This window comes from Strigops habroptila, chromosome 12 (genome assembly GCF_004027225.2).
Source record: "Strigops habroptila isolate Jane chromosome 12, bStrHab1.2.pri, whole genome shotgun sequence".
Lineage (NCBI taxonomy): Eukaryota > Metazoa > Chordata > Aves > Psittaciformes > Psittacidae > Strigops > Strigops habroptila.
The window spans coordinates 1-13,268 of record NC_044288.2 but is presented as its reverse complement, the minus strand read 5'-3'; the positions used below and the strand labels follow the sequence as shown (position 1 = coordinate 13,268).

The 13,268-nt window shown below is 51.7% G+C and overlaps 1 protein-coding gene and 1 long non-coding RNA gene across 6 annotated transcripts; one reads left to right on the top strand and one right to left on the bottom strand.

Moving 5' to 3' along the window:
* Positions 1–270: 270 nt before the first annotated feature.
* LOC115616025 (olfactory receptor 14C36-like) lies at positions 271–900 on the top strand. Its single transcript, XM_030504835.1, has one exon. The coding sequence runs from the start codon at positions 271–273 to the stop codon at positions 898–900; it is 630 nt and encodes a 209-aa protein (XP_030360695.1).
* Positions 901–7,060: 6,160 nt separating this feature from the next.
* Positions 7,061–11,840, bottom strand: LOC115615611. Of its 5 annotated transcripts, XR_003994101.1 has the most exons (5): positions 11,815–11,840; positions 11,409–11,465; positions 10,675–10,918; positions 10,323–10,471; positions 7,061–8,775 (listed from the first exon to the last, which is right to left on the bottom strand). It is a non-coding gene; the product is annotated as an uncharacterized LOC115615611 (long non-coding RNA). The 5 variants fall into 5 exon arrangements; XR_003994102.1 differs by lacking the exon at positions 10,675–10,918 and having other exon boundaries at positions 11,815–11,829; XR_003994098.1 differs by lacking the exon at positions 11,815–11,840 and having other exon boundaries at positions 11,409–11,660.
* Positions 11,841–13,268: the final 1,428 nt, after the last annotated feature.

The window sequence follows — 13,268 nt, the reverse complement described above, 5'->3', positions numbered from 1 at the left end:
TCTGCTCTGCAGCCACAATCTTCATAGTTGTGAGTGCAAACACTGAACCCCTCTTACATCTGGCATCCCTCGTGGATATTGAAGCTTTCAGAGAAGCGTCGTGAACCCCCTGCAGCGGCGCAGAGCTGAGCCCTTGGGAGCCACAGTGCTTCTCCCAGCACACTCAGCCAACAGCACCAGAAACAGGAAAATGCATTTGAATGTGGGGGGTGGTGGTGGAAATCTCATGAGAAATTGACTGGTTTTATCCTGAGATATCTTCTCACCATCATGTCCTATGACCGCTACGTGGCCATCTGCAAGCCCCTGCACTACGGGACCCTCCTGGGCCACAGAGCTTGTGTCCACATGGCAGCAGCTGCCTGGGGCAGTGGGTTTCTCACTGCTCTGCTGCACACAGCCAATACATTTTCACTACCCCTCTGCCGAGGCAACGCTGTGGAACAGTTCTGTGAAATTCCCAAGCTCCTCAAGCTCTCCTGCTCACATTCCTACCTCAGGGAAGTTGGGCTTCTTGTGGTTAGTGCCCTGATTGCTATTGGGTGTTTCGTTTTCATTGTGGGGTCCTATGTGCAGATCTCCAGAGCCATGCTGAGTATCCCCTCTGAGCAGGGATGCCACAAAGCCTTTTCCACGTGCCTCCCTCACCTGGCTGTGGTCTCCCTGTTTATCACCACTGTCATATTTGCTTACCTGAAGCCTCCCTCCATCTCCTCTCCATCCCTGGATCTGGTGGTGTCAGTGCTGTACTCAGTGGTGCCTCCAGCAGTGAACCCCCTCATCTACAGCCTGAGGAACCAGGAGCTCAAGGATGCTGTGAGGAAGCTGATGACTGGATGTTTTTCAGCAGTCATACACTGCCTGCTTTCCTCTGCAAAAGGCTCCCCGTGTAGGTCATGACAGGCCAAATCTGTCTTTCCTGCTTTACGTTTGATTTCCTTTTTCCACTTATGATGTCGTTGTCTTCAAAGACATGTCAGTATTCATCCCCTGCTACTTCACTGTCTGCCAGTCTTGTGTGGTCCACAGACTTTGTGTCAGTGGGGGCTGTCTCTCATTGTATTTAAGCAAAATAAATGATCCGGCAGCAATTTCTTCTCTGTGATATGTCCTCACGTGAAGGGGTATGAAATCAACTTTCTGGCTGCTCCAGCTCTGGGATGGCTGCTCTGTGCCTGCAGCAGGAAGAGCTCTTGAGGACGCCAAGGGCCAGGGCTGTTGTGCTGGTGTGGGGAGATGGGATGGCATGGGGGGGCTGCAGAGCTCTCAGGGTGTCCTGGGGAGGAGAGCAGGGGACACAGGTGTCCCTGCAGGGGACTCACCTGCACTGGCACAGGCTGGGGCTGCCTGGCTGGGAGCAGCCCATGGCAAAGGTCTGGGTGGGCAGGAGCTGGACAGGAGGCAGCGTGTGCCCTGGCAGCAAGGGAGGACAGCAGCATCCCGGGCTGTGTGACCAGGAGCACGGCAGGAGAATCATAGAATTATAGAATCAACCAGATTGGAAAAGATCTTTAAGATCATCAAGTCCAACCATTACCCCAGCACTGCCACCACTAACCCATGTCACTGAGGACCTTGGCTACACGGTGTGTGAACCCTTCCAGGACAGTGACTCCACCACTGCCCTTGGCAGCCTGTTCCAATACCTGAGAGCTCTTTGGAGAAGGAATTGTTCCTCATCTCCATCTAAACCTCCCCTGATGCAGCTTGAGGCTGTTTCATCTTGTCCTGTCCCTTGTTGCTTGGGAGCAGAGACCAGCCCCCTCCTGGCTCCATCCTCCTGTCAGGCAGTTGTAGAAAGCAACAAGGTCCCCCCTGAGCCTTCTCTTCTGCAGACTAAACCCCCCGAGGTCCCTCAGCCGTTCCTCATCACACTTGTGCTCCAGGCCCTGCACCAGCTCTGTTGCCCTTCTCTGGTCCCGCTCCAGCACCTCAATGTCTCTCTTGTAGAGAGGGGCCCAGAACTGAACACAGGATTCAAGGTGCAGCCTCACCAGTGCCCAGTGCAGGGGGACAGTCACTGCCCTGGCCCTGCTGCCACACTGGTGCTGATACAGGCCAGGATGCTGGTGGCTTCTTGGCTGCCTGGGCACAAGCTGCTCATGTTCAGCTCCGTCCATCAGCACCCCCAGGTCCTTTCCCAGGAGCTGTTTCCAGCCGCTCTGCCCCAAGCCTGGAGCGTTGCAGGGGGTTGTTGTGGCCCAAGTGCAGGAGCCGGCACTTTGCCTTGTTGAACCTCATCCCATTGGCCACAGCCCATGGATCCAGCCTGCCCAGGTCCCTCTGCAGAGCTTCCCACCCTCCAGCAGATCAACACTCCCACCTGACTTGGTGTCGTCTGCAATTTTACACATCTCAGTATGGAGCAGTATGGACCAGTATGCACCAGTACAGACCAATATAGGCCACTATGGCCCCCGGTACTGCTGGGGTTTCAATATCCCAGTGCTCCCAGTACCTGCCACAGCTCTTCTCACTTGCAGCCGTGCTCAACTCCCAATCTCTTCCAGTGCTCCCAGTGCTCCCACTACCTGCTGCAGGTGCTCTCAGTCCCTCTTAGTCCTTCCCAGTCCCCCCTAGTGCTCCCAGTACCTGCCACAGGGGGGAAGCAGCTTTTTTGGGGCACCCCCAGTTGGGGGCAGGGGTGTTTGGTGGGGCCCCTCCGGGATTTTGGGTCCCCGGGTTCAGTTGGGAGGGGCCCAGGATGTTGGGGGGCTGTAGCCCACTTTTGGGCTGCCCCAGGCCCCCCATTTGGGGATCCTGCCTGCTCTTGTGGTGCTTCAAGGAGATTTGGTGGTTACCCAGTATTTTGGGGGACACCACGATTGCTTTGGGTGGCTGCAGGGCCCTTGGGGGGGGGCAGTGTGGTTTTGGGGTGCCCCTTTATTGCAGGTCCATCCCTTCTGACCCCCAAATTCACTACTGAACCCCTATGAGTCTGGGGGGCACTTTGGGAGTGCCCGTGCTATTTTGGGGAGCCCACAGCAATTTTGGGGTCCCCCCAGTGGATTTGGGATCCCAGAACATTTGGGGGGACCGCAGTGCAGGTGCTGGGGGGACCCCACTTTTCGGGCACCCCTTTTTCGGGGGGCTCCTGGCTGCTGCGTTGAGCTGGGGCATCGTTGGAGCTGTGGGGTTTGGGTTTGGGGGCATTTGAGGCTCCCCGGTGGGATTTCGGGGTGCAGTGGGGCTGGGTTCGGGGGTGCCAGGTTTTGGGGTGCCACCTGGCTGCCAGGCACTTGTACAGAGCCAAGAGCCTCTTGAGGTGCTTCTTGTGCAGCTCCTTTGGTCCCGGAGCTGCTGCTGCAGCAGCTTCACGTCGGCCTCGTGGTGCCACAGCTCCTGCAGCAACTGTGGGGACACCTCTGCGGGGGGTGTGTGCAGGGCCCAAAGCTCCCCGGGGGCAGGAATTTGGGGGACCCCCCATGCTCTTCAGTGGAGGTACCTTTGTCCCCTGGCACTCTGAGCCTCACTGGATGCCCCGTGTTTCCCTATGGCAGTAAGTGGGGGGATTTTGAGGGTTCAGAGGAAGATTTGGGGGTTCAGGGGAGGTTTTGGGGTTCGGGGAGGTACCCAAGACTCTCCGGGGAATGCAGGGATTTGGGGGACCCCCCATCTCCTGAAAATGGAGGGTATATCAGTCCCAAGGCACCCAAGTCTCATTGGATGCCCCATGTGGTCCCTTTGTGTTAAATGGGGGGAATTTGGGGGTTCAGAAGGATTTGGGGGCTCATGGGAGATTTCAGGGTTCATGGGGGTCTCCAAATTTCCCCATAGGGGGCACGGTAATTGGGGAGACCCCCCCATATTCCACAAAATGGTGGCATACATCCATCCTAGGGCACCCCCAGTCTCTCCTTGGTGCCCCATCTTCCCCCAGGGTGGAGATGTGTTACAGTAAGAGAACTTGGGGGTTCAGAGGGGATTTGGAGGTTCAGGGGGGATTCTGGGGTTCAGGAATCTTCCCAAAACTCCCCAGAGGGATGCAGGATTTGGGGCATCCCTCCATGTCCCGAAAATGGAGGTACATCTGTCCCAGGGCACCCTGAATCTCTTTTTAGTGTCCCATGTTGGCCCATGGCAGTAAATAGGGGGAATTTGGGAGTTGGTGGGGGGAGTCCCCAAACTCGGGGGCAGGGATCAAGCCTAGGCTTTACCAGAGACCACTGGGTCCCCTCCTGCCTTCTGCAATGCCCGGTGGGCTTCCTCGGGCATTTCCGGAGCCAGGCAGGTGCCCTTGTGCTGAGCTCCCAGAGACAGCACCAGCAGCTGCCCTGCCCAGGGGCTGCTCCTGCCCTCACACCCTCTCAGCACCTCTCACACCAGCAGCTCCTGCACACACAAGGCTCCTGCTTCGCCCCCAGCACCTCTGCAGGCAGAGCTGAGCTCCAAGCACATGAACAAGCACAGGGCCTCCTCCTCACCTATCCCCTGCTCCTCCAGCTGGGATGGCACCAGCACATCTCCTGACAGCTTCTCCTCCCTTTAGAGCACGCACCCACAACGTGTTTCAAGCAAACACTAAAGTAGGATTGAAAAGTCAAAGAACAGGTACCTGGCTGCGCAGGGCAGCCAGGGGAGATGCAGCCTCCCGACGGAGGGGTCTCCTCTGCACTGGTTCCTGCAGGCCTCTTGCTCCTTAAATAGCCCACGCTCACGGGGGGGGGCCCCCGTCACAATGGGCATCTCCACAGTGACCGCCACGGCTTTGTGATGGCGGCAGCATCGTGCCCATGGCCACTGGGCACCCAGGGGTGCTCCGGGAGTTGCCGCAGGGGGACCAGCCTCTGCCCAGATAGCTCAGGGAGGTCCCTCACGGGCTGCTCTTCCTCAGTGCCTTTCATCCAGAGGTGGAGCATGCGAGGGGCCACAGCTCAACCTGGGCAATGAACATGGTGTCACATCCACCTATGAGAAGTGGAAAGTGACCAACATTTGCACATCAGAGAATCATGGAATCCCAGACTGGTTTGGGGTGGAAGGGACCTTAGAGTTCATCCAGTCCCAACCTCCTGCCATGGGCAGGGACACCTTCCACTAGAGCAGGTTGCTCCAAGCCCCTGTGTCCAACCTGGCCTTGAATACTGCCAGGGATGGGGCAGCCACAGCTTCTCTGGGCACCCTGGGCCAGTGCCTCACCGCTATCATAGTAAAGAATTTCTTCCTAATGACTAATCTAAGTCTGCCCCCTTTCACTTTAAAGCCTTTTCCCCTAGTCCTGTCACTACAGGACCTTGTAAAAAGTCCCTCTCCAGCTTTCTTGTAAGCACCCTTTAGGGATTAGAAGACTGTTACAAGGGCTCCCCTTCAGGAGCCTTCTCTTCTCCAGGCTGAACCAGCCCAGCTCTCTCAGCCTGTCTCCAGAGCAGAGCTGCTCCAGCACTTGCAGCAGCACTGTGCTCTCCTCTGGACTCACTCCAGGAGCTCCACATCCCTCTTGTGCTGTTGTCCCAGCGCTGGATCAGGACTGCCTCTGCCCAGCCGCTAAACGAGGTCAAGTGCCACTAATCAAAGAGATTTATTGCTTACTTATATAAACAAAGTAGTTATTTACTGCCGTAAGAACACAGCAATTGGAAAGAGGGAGAAAATAGGAAAGCTGGCAAGCAGTCGGGATAGAGCTGCAGCAGGATACAGTCACCCCATGGATCCAGCGGCACGCCGCTGGTCTGTAGTCTCCGTGTACTTTGGTGGGGGGGGTTCCACTCGCCGTTGGATCACACAGTCTCTTATAGGGTCTTAGTGCATTCCTGCGCATGCCCTCAGTCCTGGCACGCTGGTCCCGAGGGGCGCACGCAGGGTGCATGCCAACACTGCCTGATCATTTGCTGTGGGCTGCACATGCCTTGGGAGGTTGGGGCTCACCCATGCCCAGGCACATCCTCCACAGCGATGTGCCTGCCTTGACCTTGGTCGAGACTGGTTTTGGGTGGCTGCCTGTTCCTTATCTGTTCACAGCAGCTGAGCTTGGCTCAATTGTACATCTCACAGTGAGCTCACCAGGATTGCAAACAAGCTTTGAGACAGTCAGCTTAAAATATGGTCTCCCGCAGCACCCCGTGGCTCAAAGATTGTTGTGTCTTCGTCCATGGTAGTGAAAAAGGAGGGAAAAGAGTTAAGCATGGAAAAAAGCATCATCTATACAATCTTTACAAGTGAGGTGTTAGGTTTAGGCCTGTTCTGCTAACAGGCAGGGTACACCACAAAATGGCCACAAGCTACAGTTTATTAAACAAGCACACTAAAGCAAATAAGCACGCTCATGCAAATCAGGTATATATCTCTCTAAATATAGTAAATAAGTAGAAGAAAGCAAATCAGTTTTGATAAGTAAAGGAAAGTGAGGAAATGTAAAGTAGAGGAAAACGAGCAATGCATCAAATCATTACTGCATAGAGAGAACAGAGATTAAGAAGAAATCCATCACCAATTTGGGTGACATGGGTTAGTGTGTGGTGTCCCTGCCCATGGCAGGGGGGTGGAACTAGATGATCTTAAGGTCCTTTCCAACCCTAACTATTCTATGATTCTATGAATCAGCACCGAGTCATCCTCCAGGCCCACACTTCAGCTGGGAAGCCCCGTTGCAGCCGATGCCGGGAGTCTCAGGTAATTGGGAAAGTTCCTACGCGGTGCGTCCACCCATGGGTGAGGCCTTGGATTCGGCTACAAGAGCGTCCTGCTTTCATACCCTTAGAACACAACCGGCTTTATGCCAGCTCTGTCACTGTTTACTCGTGGGGCCGTGCAGTTTCTCATCATCTCAGTGTTGGCTGTGTTGAGAGCGTTGGGCAGGCGCCCCGGCGTGCCCAAGTGGGAAGCTCATAGAACAGCTGCACCCTCATGTTTTCCTGCCTCTTTCTGACAAACAGTCACCATGAACATACACATATATACTCTACCCAATACACTGTGACACAAACATCCTGTGTTATGTCTCTCACTCATGAGAGGGAATCAACTCTCAGCTAGGTTCCCATCCGTTACACAGAGTCACAGCCAAATCCAAGCAGAGTAGCTGTATGCACGCAGAGGAAGCAGCAAATGGAGAGAAGAAAAATAATGGAAAAGAATATTTTATTTTCACAAAATAATGGAAAACAACAAAAATTCTCTTCCTGATGTAGACACTCAAGTTTGCTACTGCACTTGAAAAGAATCTGAACACAAACAAAACTCCCTTGGAGCCAAGACTCCCCATCTTCTAAGAGCCTTCTGAGCTTTCACAATGGCACACACAATCCTGACTTCCACAGGAGGAACTCAAAGGTACGCTTCTCTTTAGCTGGACACTTGTGATGGAGGATCTGTGGGAGTCCTGGGCTTGAATATCCCATGAGGGAGGGAATCTCTGCTTTTGTAACATAGGGACACAGGGCTATGACTTCAGTTTTCCAAAGAAAAAGAATGTTGTGCTTTGATTTGATTAACCCTAGTGTGATTGGATGGAGGAAGCCTCAGCATCTGTATTGCAGGCAGCTTGCTTTCACAAGTCACACGGTGTTTACGGTGAAGATTTCCTGTGCCACACACCTGACAAATTACTTTGCCCTTTTAAACAGAGAAAGAATGCATTTCACTTAATATCTCAAAACTATCAACAACACTAATAAGAAGAGGACTTGATCTTCCAAAGTGCTCTGGTTATTCAGCCCTGCAGATAGAAGAGATCCTTCAGGTCTGTGGTGTGGGCTTCAGGTTTTAGTTAGGCCATAGTGCCTGCTCATCACAAATCCATGGATCTTGGTGACAATTCATTTTAAAGTATGGTCCAGTTCCCTCAGGAGATCCAGCATCAATACCTCCAGATGTTTGTATAGACTAGTGTCAGTTTGCTTAGTCACTGCACTCACACAAAACAGAAAGTCCAGTATCTGCAAGGAAAATGATTCTTATCCCCCTGAGGGTGCCCCAGCACAGTCACTATTAACAAGCGAGATTCCACCAGAGCTGAGAATAATGAGTCTGCTGTTTTGATGGTGGCCACCAAATAGTTCAAGTCTGCCTTTGCACCTGCATCAGGACTGCCAGAAAACATCCAATGTGGGGCAGTGTCTATAATCTACCAATTGTGGCCATGCAGCATCAGTTGGCTCTTTCTCACACCCTTTCCCCTGACTGGAGGGGTTGAGGATGGCCCCTACCTGGGTCCCCATACCCTTGGGGAGGGAGTATTCTATAGGGTAGATTTTGTCTAGTTAAGCCCACCAGCACTTTTGGATCACTGACTAATACTGTGCTTGAGCATTTTGGGCATCTCCCCACTGCCCCAGTCCTGCCAGCCCATCTGTGCTAAGCACTTACAATCAAATGAGGGAAGCAGAGTAATGAGCACATATTTAACAAACTTCAAATGCTCAGTAATACTAAGGCCATAAATGATAGAATCAGAGAATATCTTCCTACTGAACACAAGTGCACGTGTTCCTGTCTTTCACACTGCTACCTCCTGTGCTCTTCAAGATGCCTTCCTGAGCTTATGTGGTTTACCTTTAATGCGTATTTCTATACAAGGTGGTTTGAATCCTACTAACCCTTAAAGCTGTCATCATGTAATTAGAGAAATCCAATCTGGATCAAACTATTTTTCATGAAGTCATCTGTTAGAAAAATGCATGCCAGGAGGTAAATTGCTGTTTTGTTAGATTTATTCTCAATTACCTTTACACAGATGTTGGTTTGGGGCTGCAGCTGTGGAGCTATTGGTGACTCACATCCAATGCAAGAGGGTGTATTCACTGGCAGGAGGTGTCTGCATTCAAGACATGGTGCCATCTGAAGAAAAAGCCACATCACATCATGTCATTAAGGTTATCAGGAGGTGTTCAGTATTTTCCTGCTTAGAGTCTACAGCAGCAAAGTCACTAGAAACACAGCAACTGACAGCCACAGCTGCTGGTACTGATCCTTACAGATCAAAGGCTATTGAGAAAATATGGAGGCAACTGGAAAGAGTGACTTTACTGACAACTAAAACTAGGCCAGAAAGGTAATAAGTTCGTTTTCAGTAGAATTAAAAAGCTGCTCTCAATTGTAGGAGATGATGAACCTAATCTAAAGAGGTGGTGAATATTCTCAGACATCACCTGAAACTACAGTATTGCCACGGACAAGACATCTTTCTGATGATACAGGGGAAAAATTACACCACTGACTTTTTAGATCAGGTTATTATCTCTTGGGAAGAGCTTAGAGGAAACAGTTATAGGCATCACTGTAAAAACTTGGTGCTCTTACATATATGCCCACACCTGCCACTGTTGAAGGTTTCAGGCAGGATGGATCTTCTACAGCTAGGACATAAGCAGTAGTTACTAACTAACTGCACTAGTTAGTACTGGAACAAGATGCATATGCAGGTCCTGAAGATGCGGTGGTGGTTGTCACAGGATGAAGAGGAACCTGAATTTGGTAATGTTTCCTGACACTGGTGAATAAAACACCATTTACTTTTCCATTCTTACCCTTACTAGCATGTATGGCACTTGAAGGAATCTATGGTTCATTTTGCCCATCATTTAAGAATTACATCCAGTGCTAAAGGTATTGAACAAAATCACAGAATCATAGAATCCCAGACTGGTTTGGGGTGGAAGGGACCTTAGAGCTCATCCAGTTCCAAACCCCTGACACGGGCAAGGACACCTTCCACTAGAGCAGGTTGCTCCAAGGCCCTGTGTCCAACCTGGCCTTGAACACTGCCAGGGATGGGGCAGCCACAGCTTCTCTGGGCACCCTGTGCCAGTGTCCCACCACCTTCACAGGGAAGAAATTCCTCCTAAGATCCCATCTCAATCTCCCCTCTGGCAGGTTAAAGCCATTCCCTCTTGTCCTGTCCCTATAGGCCCTTGTCCAAAGCCCCTCTCCAAGTTTCTTGTCACCCCTTTAGGATCTGGAAGCTGCTCTAAGGTCTCCTCGGAGCCTTCTCCTCTCCAGGTTGAACCAGCCCAGCTCTCTCAGGCTCGGATGTTTATCTCCTGGGCTGTGGGTGAAGGCCAATGATCCACAGAGGACGTGGATGAGAAATTAATAAAATATACTATACTTTCGCGCACTGGTTTTTGCAGTCAAAGCCAAATGCAACAGCTTAAGAGCTTGATCTTGGAAGCAATCAAGACTGCTACCAGGTATGAAACAACTCATATGTCAGTAATACTGTTGGAATACATAAAATTAAGTGCAAGTAGAGTTGGTGCATCAACACATGCTCATGAATTTTCTAAGTTCCTTAATGAAATGTGCCCTCATGGAAATGATCATGAAACGCAAACAAAAGTCTCGAGGCTCAAAGTTTCACATGAACACGAAAGAGAAGTTTTTACCTGGATTCAAAGCTCTTATTCAGACCTGATTTCATTTCTAGAAGAGGATTTGTGTCTACTTCATGGTTAGCCTTCCCTGGAAGAGGGATTCCAAGTAGCATGACCTGAGGAACTGGGACAGAGCCAGCCGCCACTTTCTCCACAGTGCTCTCTAGGGAGGAAAAACAAAAAGGCAGATGATAATTTTTCTGAACAGAGGAATGCATTGAGAGATACGGTCTTTTCATGTGATTCCTGTCTTCATTTGTTTCCCTTAAAAGAGAGAACACCAGATTCTTTAAAGTGTTATTCCTCATTGCATGATTTTCACACTGGAAAGGAGCAAGGTCCTAACAACCATCCCAATTCCAACTTATTCTCCTGTTGCAGAACTGTGAACAAAGCTCGAGACGAGCACTGTTGCTTTCACTTCACTTTGACCTTCCTTGCTCAAGTCTGGTTCCCATGTGTTCCAGGGAAACAGCTTTAGCATCATACATCAATGCTACATGGTAGGAGTGAGTAACAAGGAAGTCTCTCCACCCTAATGGCACATTGGAGCCAGCCTCTTGTTTCATGGCAGCCATCTGAATAGATACAAGATGTCCTGCAAAGGGCTAAAGCAAGACAGCCACTGCTTAAGCTTATCTCAGCTTCTCTATGCATTAAGTATATACCTATCAAACAGGTGCCAAACATGATTTCTCATAATTTACATACTCATTGTCATGTCACACAATTCAAGAATGACAAATCCCATTTGGATACAATAACATTTTGCAGTACACAAAGATGTGCTCCAGATCTTGGGAACTGATACTCAGGGCCTGGAAACATGTCTGCACTGGAAGTATTTCGTTCTGCAACCAACCCTTTAATCCTCCAGACACATCTCTTACACCAGTCATCAATGCAGACAGTACTGATTCAGCACGGGAGGGGTTCCTTAGTCCGTGCTCTGCCTGGGGCTCTGCTGAGATAAGGCACAGCATTGCATGCAGGTGCCCATCTCCGCGGTGCTTAAGGACTGTGGCAGTTCTCAGCCAAACTCTCTTGGGCTGCACACAGCGGCACGGGACACACAAGGTGGCTGGATCAGATCTTGACCTGATGCGAAGGGGCAGCGAGTATCTTTCCTCAAGGACCCGCCTGCTCTTGGCACCCCTGCACCAAAAGCACAGGACCTCGGTTCAGCCTCCTGAGAGCCCAGCCCTGGGGGGACACAATGGTCCTGCCGCCATCCCCAGCATGCCCAGCCCCTGCCCCAGCGTGGGCTCCATCCCTGCCTGCACTTACCCTGCTGGCTCAGGCCCCGCTGCCCGTCCCCTCCTGGCACAGCCCAGCCCACCTCCCCCCACTGCATCCCTGCTCTACCCCCTGCCCACCCCGCTCCATCCCGTCCCACAGCCCTGACCCCCCCACTGCAGCCCTGCTCCCGACCCCCTGCCACCCGGCTCCATCCCAACCCACAGCCCTGCCCTTCCCGCTCGATCCCTGCCACAGCCCCCCTCACCCCGCTCCTGCCCGGCTCCTTCCGGCCACATCCCGCTCGATCCCGGCTCCTTCTGGCTCCTTCCGGCTCCATCCCGCTCGATCCCGGCTCTCCACTCCACACCCCCCCGCTCTCCCGCTCCCATACACGCCGCGCCCCGCCCCTTCCCGCACTGCCCTCCGTGGCGCCGGCTCTGCCGTCATCCCCCCGCGCCGGGCGGTGTCATGGCGGCGGTGCAGGCGGAGGCGAAGGTTCCTGCCAAGAAACACCAAGGGCTGGAACTCACCCACGTCTGCCCCGGGAGCAGGGTCAGGCCCCACATCTCTGCTCCTGCCAGCGCTGCCGAGCCCTGCAGTCACTGGATGGTGCCATCAGAGCGCTGCACACCCCGCAGCACGGGCTGGGCCATTGCTCTCGGCTCCAGCAGAGGCAGAACTGTCTTTGGAAGCTGCCAGCGACCAACAGGAGCTGAGGAGCGGCTGCAAAAGGTCTCTGCTGTGGGGCTGAAAGGCAAGGGTGGTGCAGGGGAAAGGAGAGGCTGCAGTTTCAGAAAGCAGCATTCTTTATTGCAGCGCTGGGCACACACGCGAATAGCTTCACAAAGGTGAGCGCACCCGATACTTGCCGACAGCAGCTGTATATTTAGCATACTCATGCATATTCGTAGCTTTTCCAGGAAATAACGATAATATTTGCATCCTAATTACACATGCGCTTTCTTGCTGAGTGGGGGTCTCTGCTGGTCGCTGATAGTGTTCCTCACTGTGTTTACTGAATGGCCTCAGTGCTTGCGCACGCTTGCAAGGTCCTAGTGCTGAGTTAGCAGCTGGTATGTCCTTGCTTCTGTTCTGTTCCAGTCTGTCTCCACGCTGGGCGCCCCTCTGCTATCTTGAAGGCTGCCATCCTTGATCTTATTTACTGTCTCCTTAGTTGTTACCAGTCCCATGATGTTCCTTCCCTATCAGCCAAACATTCCTTTCTTTTTAAGCGTTAATAAGTTAGAACAGTTGGGTCTATTCCACTATGTTAAAGGCACACACCCTATTATTAGTTTAAAATTTAAGCCTACATTTCCCCCCTTTGACACTTATAGGATATACATATATCCTGTAAGTCTCATTCTATAGCCTTTACCCATATTTGATTCTAATATCTATCGTGACTAGCAACTACAAAATTGAATCATGATACATGCAAGGATACAGACACAAATTATCACTATAATGACGACAAACAAGTTTTCTAACAATATGCAATTTGGTAGCCAAGAAGTAAGTCCATGCCATAATTCTTCAAATCCTTAGTTAGTATCATCTTTAGCAGCCTGATATAATACTTTAGTTTGCTTCCAGATTTCTGCTAGATCTGTGGATATTCTGCCCCTCTGGTCTGTGGATGTGCCAAGAGCCATATGGTTCTGCAATGTTACCTGGGGTAGGCTGGATCCCTCTGTAATGCCTGCATAGCATTTGGGA